Genomic DNA, 24,849 nt, shown 5'->3' with positions numbered 1-24,849 from the left:
ATTTCAATAATATAAACTAAGATGAAAGCGAACTCTTCGTTTAATTTTTCTTAGAAATTGAAATCTATCGAAAAACTAATGACTTTGTTTAACGTAGTATTTTATTATGGGGGTGAAAGACATTTCAAAATCATTCATTGTTTTATATTTTCATTGATCTTGTTTGATAAAAGAAGGTTGAAAAGGGCAAATCTGGATGCAAGAAAATTTCGGAAAGACTGATAGCAACAAACAGTGAGATAGAGCAATTAAAATTTTCGCTATTGAAAGAAATGTTCATAATACACAATTTTTTATAACCATTGAAGAAGAGAAAGGAAGAAAGAAAGACAGATATAGGAATGTGGGAATTGAAATAAATAAATGAAGGAAAAAAAAATAAAAATAAAAATAAAATAAAATTAAATAAAATTAAATAAAATAAAATAAAATAAAATAAAATAAAATAAAATAAAATAAAATAAAATAAAATAAAAACCAATAATAAATACAAAAAGATGGAAGTGATTAAAAAAAGAAAGAAAAAAGAAAATAGTTATAATAAAAAAGGAAAATAATGTCATTGGATTTTGCACAACTTTTTGTAACTTGATCTGATTGTGATTGAAAATGTGTGATTATTTTTGAAATCATAACTTTTTTCGGAGTGTTGATTTATCGAAGGTTGCATGTCACTGTGAAGAGATTTTGTCAAAAATGCAAAAAATTATCAGAACTATTTTTTTTGACAAATGTTTAATCTGAATAAAAAACGACAATGTCTTCAATAATCCTTTTCTTTTTTCAGTGTTCTTCAAGTGATATTCAAAAGTGAATTTTCAAACGAAATATTTGAATGAAAAAAATATGATTTCAAAAATTATCTTCTATATATATTTTGAAGTTATGAAAAAACAATATTTTTTCGTAATTAATGCTTGCAAGACAAGAAAGCCAGTATTTTTTTAACATTTTTCAAAATGTTTTTCAAAATTTGAACTTTTTTCAAACACAATTTGGCAAAAAAACAACAGCATATTTTGAACAATTATTTGTTCGGATTCACCAAACAGAAAAGATGCTAAAAAAAATTGATCGTTTTTTGACATCTTTTTTTTTTCGTTTTTGTTTTGTTTTGTTTTGTTTTGTTTTGTTTTGTTTTGTTTTGTTTTGTTTTGTTTTGTTTTGTTTTTTGTGAAACATGATGAGAAGGAACTGAAATTTTTTCAAAGAATTTTTTTCATGTTCGCATTTGTCTTTATTTTTTTGCATAGTTCCTTTTGTCTTATTTTCAAATTAAATGAAAATTTCATTCATCGATCAAATTTTTATTCCCTCTTACGAAACTTCCCTGAAATGATAATCCTAACATTATTGAAAATTTGTTTTCATGACAGAGAAATTTGGTGAGTGGAATAAGAAGTTTGATAGAAATATGAAATTTTTATTTTTTTTGAAAATTATACAAAAGGATCTTAACAAAAAATTTTCGACATTAAAAGCAAAAGTGGATTTTTATTTTCGAAATCAAAAAATTTTCTAAGAAATATTTCTGTTTGAATATTTAAATTGAATATTCAAAAATGAACATTGAAAAGTGATGAATGAGCCTAAATAACACATCTGATTTTTTTCTTTTCTTTCTTTGGCTTTTGGAATTACAGATATCGCAAAAAATACCTGGCATCGCACAAAATACCGGACAAGATCGATTTCACAATAACTGCAAGAGGAAAAATTCTGACTATTTTCCTCAAAATATATCTCATCAATACAAATTCATAGGAAATGTCAAACTTTAAGGACAGCTTCGCTTTAGCTCAGAAAAATAGATATATATAAATCTCGGAGAAATTCAAAAACCAATTTCTGCGAGATTAAAAAAATAATTTACTCTGAGCACTAACGAGGAAGTATTGAAAGTTTGACTTTTCAAATGAGTTTGAATTAATGAGATATATTTTGAGAAAAATAGTCAGAATTTTTCCTCTTGCAGTTATTGTGAAATCGATCTTGTCCGGTATTTTGTGCGATGTCCGGCATTTTTTGCACAAACTGTATTCCGAAAAATTTATCATCAAGAAGAAATCCATTTTCAAAATGAATGAAAGCCTTTTCATTAACAACACCCAAATAGATGAAATGATTTCAAAAATGACTATTCGCATTCATAAATGGAAAATCAACAAATAAATGCTTTAAAGAAATATTTTTTCCAAATTATTTCATTCATCCATTCTTTCTTTTCTTTTCTTTTCTTTTGTTATGAATTGAAATGGAAGAGTATTCAAAAAATGATTGATGAAAAAAGTCAGAACTTTATTTTGTAATCAATTATTAATGCTAAAAATTCACAATAAGTATGGTTTCAAAAAGGATCAGCCTTCTAAATATTTTTTTGATAATTTTTTTTAAAAAAAAAGAAGAATGGCAAGAATGCCATTTCATTTATTATTACAACTACTTAAATCTTACTTAAGCATAGTCTAACATATTGTTCGAGAAAATGTTGTTATCTTTCAAATTTAAAAAGAAAATATCAAAAAAAAAACCTTGATATTGCAAAGTTATCATCAAAGTTTATAATATTAAAAATATCAAAAACTTCAAGAAATTTCGGTGCAACATATGAAAGTTTAATATCGAACACTTGTTAATTCTTTTTTGATTTTTTCTTTTTTGAAGATAAAGTCTGAGAAACAGACCTTTGAGAACTGCTCGGCAATGCTGAAGGTGAAGATGATGTGCTTTGCTTTTTCTGATTTTGTGAGGGTGTAACAGTAGCAGATGCTACTAATTTGATTGTGAAAGACCGTTTCGGAGTGTCTTTTACGGAATTTTCAGAGGTATCAGCAACAAGTTTATCATTTGTATTTTCATGTTCAATCGCTTCACTGCCACTTGTTGATTGAAGCGGAAGAGTTGATGCTGGCGTGGTGGAGGATGAATTCTCAAGTGCTGTGCTGCTCGAAGCTGATGCAGATTTTTTGTTTTGTTTGCGTTTTTTCCCTCCTTTTTCACTTGAAGAGGCATAAAACTGCTTAACATGGCTGCCATCTGCAGAAAAATGCACAACATTGTTTTCCTCTCCGCTTTTGCCAACACGCGGAAGATGCTGCAGAGTCACACTCTTTCCGTCAATCCAGAATCTCATTTGATATTTCGACCCATTCAAAAGCGTGCTTATCGGAACAGATATTTCATCTTCTTCTGCTTCTGCTTTTGTTTCTGCTTTCTCATCTTCTGCTGCTGACGCTTTCTTCTTCTTCCTCTTCTTCTTCTCGCCTTCTTTGCCATCTGCCTTCTTTCCCTGCGCAGCAGGCGCTTTTCCTTTCAGCGTGTCTGTCATTTTCGCCTTCCACACCCACTCCTGCTTCTCTTCGTCTCTCTGCATCGGATAGATCGACTGCCACCCGTCCCAACCGCCGCAGACGCCGACGTCTTTTGCCTCGGGAACGAAATGGAACGGCACAGCAACCAGAGTTATGCTACCTTCCTCTGAAACTCCCTGGCTTAATGATCGATCAGCCATTTTCATAGAAGTTTTACCTGTTTTTTGCTCTTCGTTCGGTTCAGTTGCATTTTCGTCTTTTTTCGGCTCTTCTTCAGAAGCAGGTGTTGTGCTGCTCTTTGAATCATCTTCTTTCTCTCTCTTCGTCTCGGATTCTTTTGCAACTGGCTGTAAATGCTCCTCTTCCTCTCTTTTAAGTCGTTCTTCTTCTTCCTTTTTCAACCTTTCCTCTTCCTCTTTCTTTTTTCTTTCCTCTTCTTCTTTCTTCATCTTCTCTTCTTGTTCTCTCTTCAATTTCTCTTCTTCTTCCTTCCTCTTCCTTTCTTCTTCTTCTTCTTCCTCTTCTTTCTTCTTCCTTTCTTCTTCTTCCTTTCGTTTTCTCTTCTCCTCTTCTTTTCTCAATCTTTCTTCTTCCTTTTTCTTCCTTTCTTCCTCCTCTTTTCTTAATCGTTCTTCTTCTTCCCGTTTTAACCTTTCCTCCTCTTCTTTCCTTTTCCTCTCTTCTTCTTCCTCTTTCCTTATTCTTTCTTCTTCCTCCCTCTTCCTCCTCTCTTCCTCCTCTTTTCTGAGTCGTTCCTCTTCCTCCTTTCTTAGCCTTTCTTCCTCTTCCTTTCTCATCCTCTCCTCCTCCTCCCGCTTTAATCTTTCTTCTTCTTTCTTCTTTCTTTCTTCTTCTTGTTTCTGTCTCTTCTCTTCCGCTTCTCTCCTTTTTCTATCTTCTTCTTCTTTTCTTCTTCTTTCTTCTTCCTTTCTCTTTCTGTTTTCCTCTGCTTTCTTTGCTTTCTCTTCTTTTTCTCTCCTTTTTCTCTCTTCCTCTTCTTTCCTCTTTCTTTCTTCTTCTTCTTCTCTCTTCTTCTTTTCCTCCAGCTCTTTCTTCTTTCTTTCTTTTTCTTTTTCTTTTTCTTCTTCTTCTTTTCTCAATCTTTCCTTCTTTTCCCTCTCTTCCTCTTCTTTCCTCTTCTTTTCCTCTTCTTCCTTTTTTATTCTCTCTTCAATATCCTTTTGCTTTCTTTCATTTTCTCTTCGAATCCTTAATTCTTCGATCTTTCTCTTTTCTTCTTCTTCTTCTTCTTCTTCTTCTTCTTGTCTTTGCCTTTCTTCTTCTTCTTTTTCTTTCTGTTTCTTTTGTTCTGCTTCAATCTTTTCTTTCCTTTCTTTCTCCAACTTCTTTTCTTCTTCTTCCTTCTTCCTTCTTTCTTCCTCTCTCCTCTTTAACATCTCCACATTCTTCTTCTTTTCCTCCTCCTCCTTTTCTTCTTTTTCTTCTTTTTCTTTTTCTTTTTCTTTTTCTTTTTCTTTTTCTTTTTCTTTTTCTTCTTTTTCTCTTTCAATTTTCTCTTTTCTTCGCTTTTCATAGACTTCGTCTATTGTCCTGTTTAATATTGACTCAACTGCCATTCGAATCTCACTTTCAATTTTCTCTCTCTCTTCTTCCCTTTTTTGCGCTTCTTCCTCAGAAAGTCTTGTTTCTTTGTTTGCATCATTTTTGTCTTCTTCTTCTCCTCCTCCTTCTTCTTTAGCATTTTTCTCTTTGGTTGATTCTTCTTTTCTTTTCGGCTCTTGAAGCCTCTTTTTCCCTCTCTTTTTCTGTTTTTGGCTTTTATTTTTCTGCCTTTCTTCTTCTGCTTTGCACAAAAGCTCGTCTCTTAGCATTCTTTCTCTCTCTTTCTCTTCATCGTTTACCAAATATTTCCTTTCCTTTTCGCTTTGATTTTCTTTGCTTGTTTCCTTATTCAATCTTTCCTTTTCTTCAATATTTTCTATTGCTTTTTCTTCCTTTTGCTTTCCTGTTTCCTCTGCAATTTTTTCTGTGCTATTCACAATGTCAGTCTGAAGAGCCTCAATCTCTTTCAAATCTTCTATTATTATTTCATCTTTGTCAGCCTGCTTCATTCTCTCAGAAAGTTTAGGCTTGTACAATATGTCAAACAAGCTGGGAGATTCTTCTTCAAAGCTATCCTCTTTATTATCCTCATTTCTAAGCTTCATTGGCTTATCAGGAGATCCCAGCCATTTCATATCCTGTGCTTGCTTTAGTCTTTGTCTTTCTAATTGCTTCCATTGATTTATTCTCCAAAGATCAACTTGATGTGGTTGATCATTCGGAGTATTACAATATTTTCTTTCTTGCTCTTTAAGCATTCGTCTATGCTGTTCAATCCTTTTTACAAGCAAATTAGATTGCTCACTTTTACATTTTTTAGCATTCTTCCTTTTTTCCAGAATCCGTTGCCTTTCATTTCTATCTATCGATGGAATTTTGCTCCTCCACTTAATTTCTTCATCCTCGAAATAGGACGAAACAAAATCTGATTTTTGTGTTTCGGTTAAGAATGAATTTATAAGTTTTTGCGTTTCTTTCATTTGAGGCAAAGCGTAGATATCAGATGAAATGACAGGAGTTGGTAAAGGCATTCCAGGACTTAAATCTCTCTTCTCCAGCACAAAAGAAGAAATTGGCATTGAGTAATACGTTCCTTCGTTAACTTCAATTCCGAGAGATTTGTAAATTTGGCATTGTCTTGGAGATAACGGAATTTTATGAAATCTCATTTCTTGCTCTTTCTCATTCGATTTAATAGCATAAAACTCTGATGTTCAAAAAATATGAAATTTGTTTAAACCAAATTGAATAAAAATATGTTGATGCATTCAAAATTTCAAAACAAAAATTGAAAGTAAAACCTTGATGAGACATATTCAACTGGGATGAAGCTGTGTCCATAAATGCTTTGTTAATAGTTATTATTTTTATTAAAGAAAACAATTTGCTTTTATGAGAATAAAAACTTTAAAAACAGTAAAAATTGTGTAAAAAATTAAATGTGATTATTGTATATTTATTATAATGGGAACAATTTCAAAAACTAAAATTTAAATACACTTTTTAAAAATAACTTTTTCGTCACATTTCATCATCTTCATCGTCTAGTAAATCCATATCTTGTAGCTCTGATTTTTGTTTGCCTGGTGGAGTTAATTGCGGCAGTGAATAAAATTGAGAAGAAAGTTGTTGACTTGATGAATCTTGAGAAAAAGAATTTGTAGCACCCTGGAAATTTTTATTTTCATTGGAAAACAGACGCTCTGAAGAAGTGCTTGATGAGTAAGCGAATGATTCTAAGAAGCTGTTTGAAGAATCAACTGCAGAATCTTCTCTTTTAACGCTCATATTAGGCTTATAAACATGTGTAGTGATAACATTTGAGTTGTAAGGAGGTAAAGTGGCTGGAAACGGTGCATTACGATTCACAGGAGGAGAAAAATGCTGCGGTGACTTATTTGATTTGTCTGCATTCATTCGAAATCTTTCAAGCTTATCCAGAGGAGACGAATCAGCCAACTCAAGAGGATCAGGATTTGAAGTAGTTGTTGACTGGAAAGGTGGGGTTGATATAAGAGAAGGCAAATGAGATGGTGCATTGGAAGGCGAAGGCGAAGGAGTCGATGACAGAAGCAAAGAAGACGTCAATGGAAGAGGAGAAGAAGAGGAAGGAGTGTGAAGAGAATCCAATTGTGGTGAAGTTGGATTTTGAAGAGGGTTTTTCATAATCAAATGAAATGAAGGAGGAGATGTATTTTGGATTTTATTGGGGGCAGGATGCTTGCTATTAAAACGAAATGATTCAAGAATATTTAAGGGCTCAGTGTTTGATGAAGAGCGCAAAGGAGAAGATGACACCGGCTGTTGCAACATTGGTGGAGAGCTTCCAACAGAAGAATAAGGAATGTTAGGTGTTAATGATGATGACAATGCAGAAGAAGATGTATCGCCAACAGAGGCGAAATAACCAGATGGAGGAGTTGGAACATTAGAAGAAAAAATAGAGTTAGTTGATGATGGTGATGAAGTTTGTAACGATGAAAAATCATCAACAACAGATTTTGAATTGGAAAGCGAAGAGGATGAGGAAGAAGAAGAATTCTGATCAGATTGGGTAGTTGAGATTGTCTGAGAAGTCCTCATAAGTGGGGATCGAGGAATTAGATGTGAAAATGCTTCTTCGTCTTCGTCTTCGTCATCATTTTCATCTTTTTGCATTGTTGTGTCTTCATCCAAGTTAGATTTATTTGTCTGTTTATTTATCTCTTCACCATTTTCCCTCTCATTATCTGTCCCATCCAATGAAACAAGTCTCCTCTTTTTTGAGAGATTTGATAGATCAGCTTTCAAAGCTTTATCGTTTGCTTTAAATTGTTGAAACATTAGCTTTAGCTTTTTGTTTTTATCCGCTACATTTTCATATGTCGAAATTTCTTTTTGAGGCTGATTGTCACTTTTCCTCTCAATTGCAGGATTCTTTTTCTGCTCCTTTTCATTTTCATTCTGAGAATCATCTGAATCTTCATTTTTTCTTTGATTTATTCCTTGGCCTTGTCTTTCAGAGAGAGTTAAAGGTGATTGATGTTCATTTGGTGTAACTTTTGTATCAAACAATGACTCAGAAGCCGAACTAATAGCGCTTGTAATGATTTGTGCCTGTCTAGCATGTTCTTCATCTCCTTCTCTTCTTTCTTCGTCAAGATCATCCAGTATGTCAATGTCTTCAGGAGTATTTCCATGAACAACTTGTTTCTCTTTCTCGCGTTGATTAGATACAGATTGCTCTTCTGGAAAACTATGTGATTGATTTAAATTTCCAAATTCCCGTTCATCATATTCTTGATCTTCAATTGCTTGCTCTTGTTCCTGCCTCTGCTGTGCAGATGTTGAGGATTCTTGTTGTTTTTCTGGATCTTCAAGTCTCGCTTGATCTTCTGTCCATGGAGGAAAAATTGCTTCTATGCATGATGTTCCGATAAGAAGCTGTTTTCCAAATCTAGTTCGATGAAATATTGGTACATCTCGCAAAACTACAACTGCATTTGGTACAAAATTTGGAAAATGTTCAGTTATAACAGAGTATTGAACAGTTCCCAATATTTCTCCAGTCGCATCAGAAAACAAAGCAAGCCTATTTGTTACTCCAGGTATGAACAGTTCTGATCTTTCAAATGATTTTATCATTGCTGCAAGATGAGGAATTGGCTTATCAGCAGGCATTTCATCCAAAATATGTTTCACGTTTTGACCAAACATACCAGCAACGACAACATCCTCCGTTGCTTTATATGCATCTGACATACGCTTCCAAGGTCCTTGAAGCACTCTTCTTCTTTCAGGAACAGCAAGGTCTCTCTTTATAGTAAGTTGCTTTGATTTGTATCTTTTTGAAAGCAAACTGCAAAAGACTAATGAACCTTCTTGCTCTTCAACTTCGTCTTGTTGTGGTTGTTCGAGTTCCTCAGTCAGAATCATTCCAGCTGGACCCGGAATCTATAAAAATTTACGAGAACATATGTTAAATGCAACATATCTAAAAACAAATATTAAAATACTCTTCTTCTTGGTTCGACAGTTCCTTGGGATGGAAGAAATATAGAAGGTCCTTGTTGCTGAGACCAGCGATCAAACATTGATTTTTCACAAAATGAAAATTCTGGCACCCATTTTTCATTAATCGAGAACAAGTTTTTATTTTGCGGAAATATAAAAATTTGCTCATTTTCAACTGACAAAAACAATCATTGACAATATAAATCTTATTAGAAATTTTCTGAAAAACAGTTGATGAGCCGTCAGCTTATATGAAAAAATACTCGGCTACATGAATTTTTTTAACAAAATCTTTTTAACTTTTTTGTTTTGTACGCAATGCACAGTGGGCATATTCACAGAGAACGGGGCAGTTTTGATCTGACCAAGTATTTTTTTATTTTTAGGGTAAAAATTCCAAAATAATCACTGTATTAATTGATTGGTTTAGGTTTTAAGGTTAGCGTAACAGATCTTGGGTTTAGGGTTATGTTCCCGCTCTTCATTTTAGAGTTAGCACTCAAAAAAACTTGATCTTTTTTGGATTTTTAGGGTTAGGGTTTAGCCAGGTTTAAGTTGAGTCATAAGTAAATAAAGCTGGGCTTTGGCTCGAGTAGCGCAAGCGGTAGCTACCTCGACCATTGATATTCCGTTGGTCAAAGGTCGGGGGTTCGACTCCTGCCAAAGCTCTTTTTTTCTGTGTTTTTTATTATTTTTTTCATTGAAATTTTTTTGCCCCGTTCTCTGTGAATATACCGCACAGTGTGTGAATTAAATGATATGAACAAGAACAACATTCTTTTTTTAAAGAAAAAAATCAAATAATATTTTGATGATCTTGAAAAAAGATTTTTCCTTTTAATTAATAGTGTGAATAAATTTTTTTAATGAATATTTTCATTTAGCAAATTGCTTTTTTAATGTTATATTTTATTTGATGATTTAATTAATCGATGACTTATTTTTATTGAACAGGGAATGAGTTCAGAAACAACTGAATTATTTTGTGAATTTCTTAATAAATTGCAAGTTTGCCATCTTTGTTATGTGTTGCATATTATGAAATTTCGCACTTTTTGCATTATTATAGAAACAAGACGAATTTTCAAATGCATCTGAAAAATTGATCGATCTGATAGCCACAAATGAAATCAATTTAAATATGCTCAAAAAGTCGGATGGAATTAAAGTACTTAAAAAACTTATTGAAGAAAGCAAAGCTGAAGAACAGAAAATTTCTAAATTACTTCAATTAACAAAAGCATTGTGGAAAAATGATTCTCTTCGTCCTTCTCTGATTTCTCTCAAAAAATCCATCATTCAATTTGTCAGTCATGACTCAGATGATATTGCATTCTGTGCAAGCGGAATTGTATTTGGACAATACGTGCCTTTTGAAAAAACTCATAAGACTGCAAATGCTCCATCATATGCTGCTATTCCGATTTCTAACACTCCATTGTACGTTCCAGGACCAACAATACCAAGGCCAGTAGATTTAACCCCACCCAAAAAAACTATAGCCGATCGTTTGTCTTTCCCTGTGTTTGAGATGAAAGACGAATTGAAAAAACAATGGCCGCCTCAGAGATGTCTCGAAGCTCTTAGCCTTCCTCAGGCTCCAGCAAAAGATGTGGATACTGCATTGGGCATTCTGGATCAAGCTATTATGACACAGCCAGCTGCAATTATTCAGTGGTTGTTGAACAAAGGATTGCTTAAAGGCGTTGCGAGCACATTGAAGCGATTTGTACCACCATTGCCAAAGGTACCTTTTGGATTTGAAGCAAAGACCAAAAAAGAAGAGGAAGAGGAAGAGAAAATTGAAAAAGAAAAGGCCGAAAAGGAAAGAATGGAAAAAGAAAAAGCTGCAGCTCCAGCAAAAGCCAAGCCAAAAAGAAAAGGGAAAAAGCAGAGAGAAAGAGAGGAAGATCCATCCTCAATGGGAGTGAAGAATCTCCCTGTTATTCCCACAAACGCATCTTCTCTCTCTGCCTCATCGTCCACCTCTCCCTCTTCCTCTTCTCCAACTGCCGCAATTGCCGTTCTCTCCCCAACAGCCACACTTCCCCGCATCCCTGAGCCAGCACCGCTTGTCTGCCGCATCATCAACACGTGCATGAAGCTGGTGAATACGCTCATGTACAAGTGCTTCGTGTCTCTCAGAGAGGTGCTGAGCAGCGGCATCCCCGCCGTCGCAGCCTCTTTGACTTCTCTTCCTCACACACACGCCTTCCCCAATGTGGATATGTGGTCCTTCCGCCTTCTGTTCAACGTGTGCCGCATCGGGCAGCATGCGACAGACAGGCGGGGAGAGCTGCTGCAGCAGATTCTGGAGGCGAATGTGGTGCAGGCGTTCTGCTGTGGGCTGGACAGGTACGGCTGGGCAGTCAACAAGGACTGTGTGAACGGGCTGCTTGTACTGAGCAAAGCCGTCGAAGGGTGCGTGGGAGAGAAGACAGGGAAGTTCTGCTTCTGGCAGATTATGAACTACTTCTATGCGCAGACGTTTTTGCTTTATATCATCAAGGATCTGATTGGCAACGATGTGGAGTTGAATGAGCTGAGGATCAGATCGATGCAGCTGCTGATGCAGATTCAGTCAGCTGAGCCGATCACGAGTGAATACGTTCCAGCGGTGAAGCAGCTGAAAATTGATATTGAAGACAGAACTTTGAGTGAATATGAAAGAAATGATGCGCTTAGAGGGCTGAGTGGGCTGTTTATGTGTGAGCAGAATCACAAGCTGCTGTTGAGCGATGGATTTGACAAAGTCATTCTGGGATATTTGGAGTTTGATTTGCTATTATTTTCTTTGATAAACATTGATTTTTATTTTCATATAAACTCAATTTTTGTTTTTATTAACTCACAATTCTTCCCTTCTTCTTCTTCTTCTTCTTCTTCCTCTCAATTATTAGGCATTCTGATCTGAATGTTTACAAGGTTGGTCTCGGAATCCTTATCAATATGTACAAATATGGTTCTCCTGCAACACAACAGTGGGTGCGCGAACACGCTTCATTCTCAAAATACATCGGCTTGTCGGTGGGATTGGGAAAATTGTATCAGCAGTTTGAGCCAGTCTCAAAGCAGTAATCAAGGATTTATCAATTTGTAAACTTTTTTAACAAGCAGTTATTTTTTTTAACCTAAAAATGTATAACATTAGCTTGTCTATATTTACATATAAATGATACTAGAAATAAGAAAAAAACAAATAGAATTAAATTATCTCAAACAAGCACATTTTCAGCTTTTGGCGAAAACATAAATGCCTGAGAGTCAATACACAATTGTTTAAATTTCTTGTTTGTAATTATTTGTCTGATGTGAAATGTCGTTCTTTGTGGTTTGGATTTCATTAAAAAAATCTGATCAAGATGCGCATATTTAATTTTTATGCTGGAGTATTTTATGTTCCTGCGCGACTAATTTTCCGCACACCCAATGAATTCGGATTTTTTTAAAGTTGAACAGTATCTTTTTTTGATTTATGCATTTAGCTTATCAATATTACAGTTTTCTGTTTTCAAGGTTTTTCGCATGAGGAAGACCACCTTTTACACGGCTGGTACTGATCCTCCACATCCGCAAAATCAAAAGAGCTTAAATCAAACTGTTCATGGAGTTGCCGCTGCTTTCTATGGCATTCTTTTGAAAACATCAAAAGAAATTGAATCATCTCCTCCTCTTGTTTTCCCGGATAAGAGAATGGAAATTTTTCAGCAGCCTGCAAATCATCCGAATGATATCATGGAAAATCTTCAATCGAATTTTGAGCGTTTTTCTCCAAGCTTTTTTGATATTTACAAATTCATTCATTCTTTATTTCGTCGAGCGCAAGTTGAGCCTGAATGTCTCATCGCTTGCCTTATTTATGTTGAAAGATTGCTTTCATCTGTCCCATGGATGCATCTTACTCAAGAAAACTGGGAAAGAATCGTTTTTGTTGGAATTATGATTGCCTCAAAAGTGTGGGATGACATTTCTTGTTCAACTCGAAGCTTCGGAAGATGTGGAAAGGATAAATTTTCTCTTTCCGAACTTGCTGCAATGGAAAGATTGTTTCTCGAGGAAATTGATTATTCTGTAATTGTCACTGCAGAGACATATCGAGAAGTGTACTATGATCTAAAGAAAATATGGCTGAACATGAAGATGGATGATAATGTGTGAACTCTAATTCAAGTTATATATTTCATAAGCATATTTTATTTATTCTTTTTCTCTTCCTAATTAAATTATGCGCACTCTCTTGTATTTATTTGAATTAATTCACTTTGTCCATTTTTCGAAAGTGTGAAGTATTGGAGCACGAAACAGAGTTTGTCCGATCACTGGGAGTGCCAGAGCGCTGGGGCCCGTTATTTATATTCCACTGCCCTTCTTCTGAGCAGCGCCCTGCTGCCCTGCCAACACCGCCCGTTTCAGAAACAGTCAGTGTATCTGCTTCATCAAGTGCACATCCAAAATATCTCTCTGATTTTGCTGTGTCTTCATCGGCGGTCAGCGGCAGGTCCTCTTCGCTTCCGCCTTCTTTCCTCCCGCCTCCGCTTTCTCTGCAATCGCTTCATGCTCCTCTTTCTTCTTCCTCTTCCTCTTCTTCTTCTTCATATCCATTCTCTTCTTCTTCAGCATCTTCTTCAGATAATCCATTATCAACAGGTCCTTCCATTCCATCCTCATCTTCATCATCCAATCCAATCAAACCTTTCCCCGCTGCCGGCGCCTCCGTTTTTCCTTCTCTTTCTTCTCTTTCTTCCCTCACTTCTCTCTCTAATTCTCTTCCTTCTGTCTCTTCTGCCACCTCTTCTTCAGCTGCACTGCTGTCTTCACAGTCAACCGCTGATGAAAACGACCCAACCCGCCGTTCTGGTTTTATCTCAACAAAAACAAGAGAATTTGATTCTTCTCTTTCGAATAGAGAAGACAATGAGGGAAATAGAGGGAATTTGAAGGGGAATAATAATAATATAAATAATAATAATAATGTAATGAATTTTGCCGGCATTGGAGAGAGAAGGAGCGAAGGCAGCAAGATGCAGAATTTAAGAGAAAATGTGCTGCAAAACGAGCAGACAAATGAGAATGTGATGACACAAGAAGCATTTCAGCATCAAAATCAACATCAAAATCAGCATCAAAACCAGCAGATGGCAAAAGTGAATGCAAATGATGAGAGAATGAGCGAAAGTGACATTGAAACAGACGATGGATCAGGAATTGGCCTCTTTCACCATCCGTATTTCTCTTCTTCCCGCGCCTCGAATGCCTCTTCTTCGTATCTTCCACCGATTTCTTCATCATCATCGTCATCTTCTTCTTCTTCTATAAATTCTTCTTCTTCCTCCTCCTCTTCAGATCCAATGAAGTCATCGCCCATTGTTGTCAACCGCCACCCTGTCAATTTTGCCTATCCGCCAACAATTTTTCCGGATTCCCTGTCTCATCCTCCCACCACCCTTCCTTCGCTTCCAGCTGTCCAGTCACATCCTTCTCCTTTCTCTTCTTTTCCAACTGACATGTACCCTTCGCTTTCTTCTTCCTCTTCCTCTTCCTCTTCTTCTTCACTTCCTCTTTCACATCCTTCTTCTTCTTCTTCTTCCTCTTCTTCTCTTCCTTTTCAATCTGTTAGGGCATCCATAACGTATTTACCTTTCCACTCTGAATCAGAACATTGAATTTCGTTATTTTATTTAATTGCTGTGGTTTTGAGGAAATTTTCGTTCATAAAAGTCTTTTGTATTGTTTTGTTTATTTATGAACTGTATTTATATCGGAAAAATTGAACTTTCAAAATTATGAAAATTTTTCGATTTATTATTTTTTTGTGTGATTCATTAGTTTAAATTAGCTAATAAGTGATTATCTGGCGCATTTATGTTTATTTAATTATTACAATTTGTATAATTTTTTTGTTTTTGTTTTCAAAATATCACTCATTTTTGCATTGATTCATTTATACTTCCCATAATTTTTACCAATGGATGTTTTTGGTTTGTCTTTTCGTGTTGTGCTGTGTTTAGAGAAAATTGAAATCAATGATTTTTATTATTAATAGATGCTTCACTTGAAGGTCCCAGAAGACTTCAATTTTACTTGTCACATATTTCATATTGCCTGCCTGGTTTGATTGCACAATAATTTTTTAAAAAAAAAATAAAAAATAAAAATAAAAAATTTTTAATACAAAAGATTTGCAGCTGGATAGCTCGCTTTTAGATTTTTCAACAGAACCAACAGAAGCAGCAGCAGCAAAGATTGTGAAAGCTTGCAGAGTTTACTCACCAGAAACATTCTATGGAAAAGCATGTTACAACTATTTTGTTAACGAAAAGAGATTAATTGTTTTAACTTTTTTGTTTCGATTAGATACTGTTTGAAAAACCGAATGATGATCCTTGGTTGCAAGGACGTTCCTCTCAAGTTTATGATATTGAGACTGCCTTAAGTTTCACAGATGAGCGAAGAATCACAATTGGAAGTTTGATTATTTTTATTTAACTTATGAATGCATCAATTTTCTATTTTTGTAGCGAGGCGAGTTCATATTCATAATGTTGTTGTTCACACTGAAGAATGGATAACATCCTGGTACATTGAGCCATTAAGCTCCGAAGCATGGAGAGCAGGTTTCCATTTTTTATTATTTTTCATAACACTAAGTGAGATGATTCTGTTTTTTTTTTTTTTTTTTTTTTTTTTTTTTTTTTTTTTTTTTTTTTTTTTTTTTTTTTCGGTAGATGAATTGGCTGCAAATGCCACCCAACAGGTGCAGTTTAATCCGCCAGCGTCAACTTTTGCGGAGTTGGATGAGTATCAAGGCTTAGGCCTGGATGCAGAATCGCGAGAAGCAGGAGGAATCGATTCCCGCTCGTCTGCGATGACTGAGTCATCGTTGCTAAGCAGGGCTCCGACAACACTCACAGGCACAGGTGCAAGCACAAGCACATTGCCATTGACAGCAACGACAGGCACACGCCCGCTCACAGCAACGTTGGCGTCGACGCAGATGGTGAAGCCGAAGGAGACAACTGCGACGATTGCGACTGTTAATGCTGCTGCTGCTGCTGCAACTGCTGTTGGTGCTAGTGCTGCTGGCAGTGCGGCTGAAGAGAAAGCGGAGGAAGGAGTTAAAGGGAAATCGGTGAAGGAACCGCCGGAAGATGAGAAGAAGAAGAAAGAAGAAGAAGAAGAAGAAGACAAGAAGGAAGAGGAAGAAAAGAAAGGAGGGAAGAAAGGAAAGAAAGGAAAAAAAGAGGGGAAAAAGGGAGGGAAAGGAAAAGGGAAAGGAAAAGGAAAGGGGAAAGGCAAGGGGAAAAAGGAAGCGGAATCTTCATCGTCTGAAAGTGAAAGTTCATCCAGCAGTGAATTTAGCAGCTCCAACAGTTTGAGTTCTTCGTATTCAGAGGAAGAACCAGGAAAGAAAAAGAAGCCCAAAAAGGGAGAGAAAGATGCAGCAGGCGCACATAACGATCTGTTCAGACGTATGCTAAAGAAAATTTTATTTCCTTTTGTGCTCAAATTTGTATTCATTTATTTGTCAATTTGTTTTCATAACTTCAAAAATCAAACAATATTTTGAACTTTTTTCTTATCTTTTCTTTTCTTTGCTTTGCTTTTCTTTTATAATTAACTTCTCATTCTCTGTATTTCTTCTTCGCATCCGCATTTCAAATTCCATTTTTTCTTTTCTTTCTTTCTTTCTTTATTTATTTATTTAATATTTTAATAATTTTATTTTAACAGAATCTGACTTCGTGTCCGCCTTGTTGTTCTACATCATTCTCTTCATTGCTGGCGTGACTGCTGCGCTGGGCATCACGTCTGCCCTGACAGGCACAGAAACGATGGATCAGCTGTCCAACTTCTTCAATTCTATGCAGTGGGTCACGTGTTCTCTGTTGATTACAGCTGTGTTTTTGATATGGTCGATATCGTATGTGATGGGGAAAAGAGAGAGAGAGAAGGAGAAAGTTTTGAGTTTGAGGTTGGGGAGCGGAGGAAAGAAAAGGAAAGAATGAAAATTGTTTTTGAGAGTAGTACTTTGACAAAAAAAAGATGAAACATTTTTTTTTGCTCATCTTTTATATTATTTTTTTTAAAAACTCTTTTGTTTTTAATGTGTTTTAATATTATCACTCTTTCTTTTATTTCTCTCTTATTTCTATCATTTCTCTCTCACTTTTTTTTCTATCATTTTTTTCTATTGTTCATTAGCTCTCTCGGTGCATAATATGGCTTTTGAAAGTTTTTGAAAGCGAAAGCAAACGGAATTATATTTTTGGCTGATAATGTTATTTCTTTGTCATTTGTCCTATCATTTTATTTAATTTTATTTAATTTAATATTTTATTTTATTTTTCTTTGCTTTATTTTTTCATTGTTGCCTCCATTATCTCTCTGTCTGCTACTTCCTTTGTTGAAGTTAGCACGACTACACTATTTCATTCGTCGTGTTTGTTTTTTTATTGGTTTTTATTTGAAATAACTGTATTTTCCAAATTTTTAAGATATTTGAAGGCTTGCTGTTCATTTTTTGTTTTTATTTTAACTTGTGTTTTATTTTTATTACATTTTTCCCCCATTTTTTTCCTTTTCCAATCATTCGTTCGTTTGTTTGAAGAAATTCAAAAAAAACGTTCATATTGCTCAAAAGTTGCCATTTTTTATCGGATTGTGTTTTCTGATGATTATCATCCTTCTCATTCAAACTTCTGTTTTTTTAATTTCACTTTATTTTTTATCTTTTTCTTTCTTCTTCCTTCTTCTTTCTTCTTCTTTCTTCTTCCTTCTTCCTTCTTCTTCTTCTTTTCTTTTTGAATCAACAGACTCTTCTTTACTGAAAAAGGATGAAGTCATTTTTCATTTGCCTAATGTCACATCATCAAAAATAAAATTGTTGGGAATTTTATCTTTTTTTTCTTTTGCTTTTGGAGTTGTTGCTTGCAAATGTATTTTATTGTTCCATTTTCATTTCGTTGAATTTCATGTTTTCAAACAGAATTTTTCAACAGAATTTTTCAGAGGTATTTTTTTCAAATTGTTTTTGCGATTTTAATCTGTTTTTTTTTTTTTCATCAAAATGTTGTTATGTGTGATATCTAAATTCTAACGTCCTTGTTAGAACCTTCTCCTGATAATGGGGGAAACATTCATTTGTCAAATCTTTGCCCATTCACGGTTCACAGTTCATAATTCATAACTCACAGTTCATGTCAAGTAGTGTTATGTTATGTGTTGTATTCCAAAAGCTTGCCCCATGTATCGTTTGCAAGTGACACTCCATATTTGTCAATTACTCTGGTCTAATTCCTGTTTTTTAGGAAAGCAATTCTTTTATTTTATTTTATTTTATTTTTGTTTTTTTAATTTAATTTGAAACTTCAAACCGACGAATTTATTACTATTCTATTCTATTCTTTTCTTTTGTTAAATTTTTATTTAATTGTTATTTAATTTTCAAGCACGCTTCAATGTGTTCTCGAATTTGATTTTCATTACACCAATTTTTCTTTTTTCAATTTGAAGTGACTAATTTATTGAATTATGAGCAACTCTCGCAAAAAAATATAAGCTTCTGTTTTTTTTTTTTTTTTTTTTTCAATTTTGAAAAATATTTTTATTTATTTATTTGATGAAGCAATCGAAAGAGAAGATTGAATAATCCTGTTTTGATAAAACAGTTTCTGGAAAAAAATGAATTGTCACAGTCAAGAATAAGCCTTCATCTTCATGACTTGGTTCTTTTTCGCTTCTCTTTTTGCCATCTTCGCCTCTCTTCTCCTCTGCTCTTCTGGCGACAGCTTCATAAACTTCTCATCTTCTCTCCTCTTTCTCTCTGCTTTCTTCTTTTCTTCCTCTTCCTCCTTCGCTTTAGCTTCGTCTTTCTTAAGCTGCTCCTTCGCAATCTGTCTGTTTGCATACGCCCTTGCTGTGATGTCACGAGGAAGTGGGTTTTCAGCAATTGAATCAGCAAGTGACAGAAAGATGGAAGCGAGGCGAGTCACAAGATGACCACCATTATTCTGTTTGGATGACGCAGACAGCAAAGACGGAGAAGGAGAAGGTGATGGAGATGGATTAGGAGAAGGTGATGGCGAGGGAGAAGAGGAAGGAGCAGGTGATTGCGATGAAACCTCTGCATCGTTTGTTTGTTCTTTATCTGTTTTCTCCTTCTTCTCTTCTTGTTCATTTGACACTTCTTTCTTTTCTTTTGCCATTTCTTTAGCTTGTCTTGCTTGTTTTGCAAGCTCCTTAGCGAGTTCTCTTGTTCTGTGTGAATGAAGAATGTATACTGGCAAACGAACTGTAAGCTCCATGTTCAGGCGCTGAGGAAAAGCGCTTGGAGGCTTCGGGACATCCTTCTTCTCGCCTTCTTTAGCATTCTCTTTCTCTGCATCTTGTGCTGAAGAAGAGGAAGACGATGATGCAGAAGTTGGATTTTGCTGGCTTTCGTTTGCTTTCATTACGGTGTAACGAGCATGGAATGGATCATCTGTGCACAAGAATCTTATCAAATGAATTCCTTCATCTCCAATTGCTCCAAACCCTCTTTTCATCATCTCTCGCAGTAATAGCGGATGCTCTGGGGCGGAGACCATCTGTGGAGGAAACGAAGGAGGAAGATCAGATGAACGAGAAGCTGATGAGGAATTGGTTTCGGCTTTTATTTCATCCAATGAAGGCGGCTCTGGAGTAAATTGGCGAATTTCTTGTCTTTCTTCTCTTAATTTAGCTTCCTCTCCTCTGCGTGCAATAAGAAGAATGAATGGTGCAACGTTATCATCGAATTGTGTATTAAATGTCTAAATAACAAAAGATGGTAAAAAATATCATTAAACGAATTTTTAACACATAAGAAGAAATAAATACAATTTTGTCTGTTAAAGATGAAAATTTTGCGAAGATAAATCCAATGAGATCTTGTCTTGGAAGAAGCTATATCGAAAAGTTAGATATTTTTTAAAACTCAGATCGAATATAATTGCAAACTTGAAGGAACAAATCAAAAGATTGTATATTTTTCCTTCCTGATCCATAAATATGAAATTCATTATGCGATTCCTAAAGAATAAATGAAAAATGTACAAAAAGATAATTCGAATTTGAAATACCTTGAAAACATTTATGTCTACATTGTTTCCAACAAGTGCAAATTGTTCTTGCAGAATACTTTGCATTTCAAGAAACACCTCACTTGCTATTTCTTCGTTTCTACGCTTTCCCCAGAAGTAAAAAGCAAGAAATACTCCAATCACAACAACAAATCCCAGCTCCATCCAATAATTATCCATCTGTGGTAAACTCAAGTACCTTTTTTTAGATTCTTTTTTCGCCTTGTGTTTCGTTGCATCAACATCTCCAAACAAAATTAGAATGATCCAAAACAAAGGAGTCATTTGGATTTAAATTAGGGGGCATGTCAAAAAAATTTAAAAAAGCACTTTTAAATGAAACAAATGGTGGTTGAAAAAATAATTTTTTAAATATTCTAATGTTATTGCTTATCAAACAACATAACTTCAAAAAATTAGCACAATTTTCAAAACATCAAAAAAAGCTAAAAAAACAATGCTTTCAAATTACATTAATCTCAAATTTTATCAAAAATTTACTTTGCCGTACAAAATTAAATAATTACTCTTCCTCAAACGAAGTTAAGTCATTTTTTTGACTCGTCACTTGAAATTAAAGATAAAAAAATAATCTGGCTTAATAGTATCACATAAATCTTTTGATTAAATTCAACTTCTTCTCTGTGTAAGGAGGATATCTCGATTCGATATCAAAGGAGTTCGCCTTGTCAAGCAGCGCTTTTCTGTGAGAAAAAGTGTTGAACGAAAACTTCCCATGATACATTCCCATTCCGCTTTCACCCACACCGCCAAACGGCAAAGTCTGTATCTGTAACTGCAGGACACATTCATTGAAGGCCATTGAACCAGACGAGACACGCGACGCTATGAATTCCTTGTTCTTCTGACTCTGTGTGAAGTAATAGCACGCCAGCGGCTTGTCGCGCGAGGTGATGAAGTCGACACAGTCATTCAGGAAGTTCTGTGATGGAATCGGAACAATCGGTAAAATCGGACCGAATATCTCTTCCTTCATAAAGCGCGATGTTGTGTTTGGTGCACAGAGAATCAAAGTTGGTTCAATAAACAGATCGTCCGGGTCAGATCGCCCGCCAAAGAGAATGCGGTGCCCGCCGTTTTGAGTCGGCTTCAGATTGCTTGGGAGTGAGGTGTATGTCACAAGGCCAGCCTGCGAAGAGGAAGATTCTGAAGAAGAAGATGGGCTTGTGGATGAAGAAGAAGAGGAGGAAGAGGATGGTGAATTGTCTGAAGCAACCTTCTCATCATCTGTTTCTGCATCGTTCTTCAACATTCCAGTCAGTCTGTCAAACTGTCTCTGAGCCACAATCCTCACATAGTCTTCGCTCTTTTGTGCGTCTTCGCCATAGAACTCTGCTATTATCTCCTTCAGCTTCACCACCAGTGGCTCGACCATTGTTTCATCGCACAGCACATAATCAGGCGCCACACACGTCTGCCCGCTGTTCAGCAGCTTCCCCATCGTGAGTCGCTTTGCCGTCACATTCAAATTCGCGGTTGAGTCGATGATTGCTGGAGACTTGCCGCCAAGCTCCAACACCACAGGACACAGCCAGTTTGTGGCCTTTCTGTACACATCCTTTCCGATTGTCCCACTTCCTGTGAAAAATATGATGTCCCATTTCAGAGCAAGAAGCGCATCTGACACGTCGTGTGATCCTTCAACAACCACATAACATGAGTTATCCAAGTAGCGTGCAATGAGCGTGGACATAATGTGAGATGTTTTGCAGGTAACGCTGCTGGGCTTGATGCATGCGCAACATCCAGCTGAGATAGCACCGATTAATGGTTGCAAAGAAAGTGCAAAAGGATAGTTCCAAGGTGAAATAATCAGCGCGCACCCTAATGGTTCAGGATATATCGAGGATGTGGACAATCCTTTCATTTGAACGAGTGGAGTAGAAACTCTTTCTGGTGTCATCCAAGATTTCAAATTGTTAATTGCTTCTTCAACGTCAGCCTTGACCATCCCAACCTCCGTCATGTATGCACTTGCTTTATTCTTATGTAAATCAGAATACAACGCTTCAAATATTGTCTTTTCATTTTCATCAATCATGCGCCGCAATGCTGTTAATTGTGTCATTCTATATTCGTATGATTTTGTCTTTTGCGCTCGAAAAGACTGTACAAGAATTGAATGAATAAATTCAATTTGTGAAGCAGGAGTATAAAATTGCTTTGATGATTTAACATCTTCGTCTCTCTGTTGGCATCTCTTTATCATTGAAGTGTTGATAGGCTGTTGTTCCTTAATGTCTAAGTTTTTATTTTCTTGAGGTTCATCAGATTTATCGTTAAATTCATCAGCGGAATTGTTCTTTGTAACGTCATTTGAACTTAAATTTTGCGATTCTTCTGTAGCAATTGTTGTATTATCTTCAGGGCTTGATGACTTGTCTGTGAAATTTTTATTTTCTTCAGATTCTTGAATATTAGATTCTTCATCTTTTTCATCTTTCTTTTCAGGCGCTTCATTCAACAAGTTGGTATTCTCATCTTTTAGAATTGAGTTTTCTGATTGCTCATTTTGTATATCGCTGTTCTCAGTTGAAGACATCAAATTTCCTTTTTTTAAAGGAAATTTCGATCAATTAGAATAATCACATTCATAATATTTTTTTCTCTTCAAGTTTAATTTTCCTGAGAAGTTGTCAAATCTCCTAAGAAGTCATTCACTTTTTGCTTTTGCCTTCAATAAAAAAATATTTTTTCCCGTATGGTTAGGATCAAGTTTATCAGTTGTATTTTTTTGTTTTACTGTAAAGGGGGATGGCATATTATTTGCGAACTGCATATAACTGTCTTTATCATAAATATTTTAATAAATCTAAATCATTTTTGGAAGAATTTGTATGGAATTCACGTGCCGGATTCTTTGATATTGATATGTTCATGCATATTAACAACGCTTCGTATCTTTCATTAGCGGAATACGCGCGTTGGGCATGGATATACAGTTCAAATTTGAATGAGAAACTAGGAAAACTTGGTCTTGCTCCAATAATCGGTTGTATTGCAATTCGGTATCGGAAGCAAATTCGCCTTTTCCAACCTTACACAATTAAAAGCAAGCTTATTCACTTCGAAGATAAAGCGTTTTACCTTGTACAAAAATTTTATTTGAAGAACCAGCTTGCTTGTTCAATTTTAATGAAATGCTTCTTGAATGGGAAAAATGGAATTGTGAATCCAATTCCTGTTTTTGAAGGACTCTATCCCAAAGAAAAGCTTCCCATGGCAGAGTTTGGATCGGCTGATCATGATGGACTTTCGACTTTTCATGCTTTGGAAAGCTTTTTGTTAGAAAAGCCAATTGAACCTCCTGTTCTTTCAAGCTCGCCATCACCTTCGCAGTCCCCAGTATCATCTTCTTCACATGTTCCATTGGTTAAAGAAAAAACAGAAATAGAAAAATCTTCTTAATTTTTGATGTTTGTCACTCTCAAGAAATAATTGATAATTATCTCTTGATTTCACAATTATATTCTTCTCGTATCAATTATTTGTATTTGACTTCTGTGCACATATGCATTTGCTTTATTTTTTTATTTTTATTTATGTTTTCATGGAAACATACACTTGAAAATGAATATTTAGATTTATGAAGTTTTTTGAGAATTGACTTAGAAATTGAGTATGGCTTAATTTTTCATTGGATCACTTTTTTGTTCATAAAATTGATGAATTTTCGATTAGATTGATGGAGACAAATCATTAACGTAATAATGATTTCGTTCATAGGTAAAAACAAAAAATAATATTTAGTAATCGTAAAAGAGGTTTGTGGAACGAAAATTCAATTAAATTTTGCGTTTGTGATGCGAAATGATGAATTTTTCGCAAAATTGCAGCTATAATATCAATGCATCATTTGTTGTATCATTGTCATAATGTTTATGATGTTTCTCGTGAGAATAAGACAAAGCTTCATTTGTTTTTTTATTTTTTGCATCAATATCTTTTTCATTGCATTGGATTCATAATTCGTAGTTTATTAATGTTACAATGAAAGTAATTTGGTGCGTAAATAAAGTTTTCGTCTATCAGACGTTTTGACGGTGTTTATATGTGATCAACAATATTTTGAATAATTTGAATTATGTTGAGTCAAAAGGCCACCGCCAACATTTTTCTAGTTCAAATGGAGCTAACATCTTTCTTACTGTAGTTGCATGCGGTCTTGAGGTGTTGTTATTGTCTATGTTATTTATCTCTACATCAGAGTTGCAAAATAATAATTGGTTTAATTCACAATGTGAATTTAGTCTAAAATGCGAAACTTTTTTATAAAAATTTTGCATTTTTATAATTTTGATATGACTTCATTCATATGAATCTCGACCAAGATTGATAACGAAAGTTTTACCCGACTTTGGTGAGGGAGCACATAATTAATAATTGTATCCACAAAGTTTATTCTTTCGCGATACTCGCTTTGAAATTGTGCTTATAGCAAACGCATTTTGGGCTTTTACCTTGTTTTGTTTTTTATTTTTATTAAAAAGAAAACTTGGAGAATGTGAAATGCGATTTTGTTCCTTGATAGAGTTGGAAACATATTTCTTTGATGTGGACTTTATAATAACGTTGGACAAGTTGCACGCATCGTTGATACATTTTTGCGATATTCTGATTGCTCAATTTTATTGATTGAATATTTTTATTTGCCATGCTTTTTGCTTCGCTGTATTGACAAAATAATTTATTTTGTAATATTTTCAAATTTTTTTATTTGTATTAACTTTTTGAATTTAATTATTCTCTTTGAATTAACTATTTGTTTTGTTTATGCTTATTGAATATTTATTAAATTTTTTGATAAAGTATGTTGAAAAAGTGTATTTTTAAAGAGTTTATGTAATGATTTATTTGAAGTG

The 24,849-nt window shown here is 34.9% G+C and overlaps 8 protein-coding genes across 8 annotated transcripts; 4 read left to right on the top strand and 4 right to left on the bottom strand.

Annotated features, from left to right (window-relative positions):
* Nucleotides 1–2,218: 2,218 nt before the first annotated feature.
* MONOS_5538 (putative signal recognition particle-docking protein FtsY) lies at nt 2,219–6,215 on the bottom strand (the record flags this gene model as incomplete). Its single annotated transcript, XM_067875695.1, has 2 exons — nt 2,219–6,081; nt 6,176–6,215. The coding sequence occupies 2 exons, from the start codon at nt 6,213–6,215 to the stop codon at nt 2,633–2,635; spliced, it is 3,489 nt and encodes a 1,162-aa protein (XP_067730003.1). The 3' UTR covers nt 2,219–2,632.
* Nucleotides 6,216–6,312: 97 nt separating this feature from the next.
* On the bottom strand, nt 6,313–8,972 carry MONOS_5537 (putative protein of unknown function (DUF4539)). Its single transcript, XM_067875694.1, has 2 exons — nt 8,870–8,972; nt 6,313–8,807 (listed from the first exon to the last, which is right to left on the bottom strand). The coding sequence occupies exons 1-2, from the start codon at nt 8,945–8,947 to the stop codon at nt 6,396–6,398; spliced, it is 2,490 nt and encodes an 829-aa protein (XP_067730002.1). The 5' UTR covers nt 8,948–8,972; the 3' UTR covers nt 6,313–6,395.
* Nucleotides 8,973–9,919: 947 nt separating this feature from the next.
* MONOS_5536 (uncharacterized protein) lies at nt 9,920–12,034 on the top strand. Its single transcript, XM_067875693.1, has 2 exons — nt 9,920–11,639; nt 11,768–12,034. Exons 1-2 carry the CDS (start codon nt 10,009–10,011, stop codon nt 11,943–11,945), a joined length of 1,809 nt encoding a protein of 602 aa, XP_067730001.1. The 5' UTR covers nt 9,920–10,008; the 3' UTR covers nt 11,946–12,034.
* A 358-nt stretch (nt 12,035–12,392) lies between these two features.
* Nucleotides 12,393–14,530, top strand: MONOS_5535 (putative Cyclin fold protein 1; the record flags this gene model as incomplete). Its single annotated transcript, XM_067875692.1, has 2 exons — nt 12,393–13,019; nt 13,148–14,530. 2 exons carry the CDS (start codon nt 12,393–12,395, stop codon nt 14,528–14,530), a joined length of 2,010 nt encoding a protein of 669 aa, XP_067730000.1.
* A 302-nt stretch (nt 14,531–14,832) lies between these two features.
* Nucleotides 14,833–17,085, top strand: MONOS_5534 (uncharacterized protein; the record flags this gene model as incomplete). The annotated part of the gene is made up of 8 exons (XM_067875691.1): nt 14,833–14,845; nt 14,911–14,976; nt 15,045–15,157; nt 15,222–15,333; nt 15,386–15,481; nt 15,593–16,336; nt 16,599–16,788; nt 17,070–17,085. The coding sequence occupies 8 exons, from the start codon at nt 14,833–14,835 to the stop codon at nt 17,083–17,085; spliced, it is 1,350 nt and encodes a 449-aa protein (XP_067729999.1).
* A 515-nt stretch (nt 17,086–17,600) lies between these two features.
* Nucleotides 17,601–20,264, bottom strand: MONOS_5533 (putative Protein of unknown function (DUF1682)). Its single transcript, XM_067875690.1, has 4 exons — nt 19,967–20,264; nt 19,845–19,916; nt 19,725–19,790; nt 17,601–19,657 (listed from the first exon to the last, which is right to left on the bottom strand). The coding sequence occupies exons 1-4, from the start codon at nt 20,249–20,251 to the stop codon at nt 18,563–18,565; spliced, it is 1,518 nt and encodes a 505-aa protein (XP_067729998.1). The 5' UTR covers nt 20,252–20,264; the 3' UTR covers nt 17,601–18,562.
* A 57-nt stretch (nt 20,265–20,321) lies between these two features.
* MONOS_5532 (aldehyde dehydrogenase (ALDH)) lies at nt 20,322–22,525 on the bottom strand. Its single transcript, XM_067875689.1, has one exon. The coding sequence runs from the start codon at nt 22,194–22,196 to the stop codon at nt 20,574–20,576; it is 1,623 nt and encodes a 540-aa protein (XP_067729997.1). The 5' UTR covers nt 22,197–22,525; the 3' UTR covers nt 20,322–20,573.
* Nucleotides 22,526–22,692: 167 nt separating this feature from the next.
* Nucleotides 22,693–23,665, top strand: MONOS_5531 (putative Thioesterase-like superfamily). The gene has a single exon (XM_067875688.1). It carries the CDS (start codon nt 22,742–22,744, stop codon nt 23,393–23,395), a length of 654 nt encoding a protein of 217 aa, XP_067729996.1. The 5' UTR covers nt 22,693–22,741; the 3' UTR covers nt 23,396–23,665.
* Nucleotides 23,666–24,849: the final 1,184 nt, after the last annotated feature.

This window comes from Monocercomonoides exilis (genome assembly GCF_001643675.1).
Source record: "Monocercomonoides exilis strain PA203 chromosome Unknown scaffold15-1837935, whole genome shotgun sequence".
In the NCBI taxonomy this organism is placed as follows: Eukaryota; Preaxostyla; order Oxymonadida; family Polymastigidae; genus Monocercomonoides; species Monocercomonoides exilis.
Note: the sequence above shows the minus strand (reverse complement) of the source record. Positions and strands in the feature narration are given on the sequence as shown.

Excerpts from the sequence above, each read along its gene's own strand:
- MONOS_5533 (XM_067875690.1), bottom strand. The coding sequence starts at position 20,251 with ATGACTCCTTTGTTTTGGATCATTCTAATTTTGTTTGGAGATGTTGAT. Across the intron at positions 19,917-19,966 it reads TAGACATAAATGTTTTCAAG|GAATCGCATAATGAATTTCA; the intron begins GTATTTCAAATT and ends TTTATTCTTTAG. Across the intron at positions 19,791-19,844 it reads CTTTTGATTTGTTCCTTCAA|CTTCTTCCAAGACAAGATCT; the intron begins GTTTGCAATTAT and ends TTTTCGATATAG.
- MONOS_5537 (XM_067875694.1), bottom strand. The coding sequence starts at position 8,947 with ATGTTTGATCGCTGGTCTCAGCAACAAGGACCTTCTATATTTCTTCCA. Across the intron at positions 8,808-8,869 it reads CTGTCGAACCAAGAAGAAGA|ATTCCGGGTCCAGCTGGAAT; the intron begins GTATTTTAATAT and ends AAATTTTTATAG.
- MONOS_5531 (XM_067875688.1), top strand. The coding sequence starts at position 22,742 with ATGGCATATTATTTGCGAACTGCATATAACTGTCTTTATCATAAATAT.
- MONOS_5532 (XM_067875689.1), bottom strand. The coding sequence starts at position 22,196 with ATGATAAAGAGATGCCAACAGAGAGACGAAGATGTTAAATCATCAAAG.
- MONOS_5536 (XM_067875693.1), top strand. The coding sequence starts at position 10,009 with ATGCTCAAAAAGTCGGATGGAATTAAAGTACTTAAAAAACTTATTGAA. Across the intron at positions 11,640-11,767 it reads GTCATTCTGGGATATTTGGA|GCATTCTGATCTGAATGTTT; the intron begins GTTTGATTTGCT and ends CTCAATTATTAG.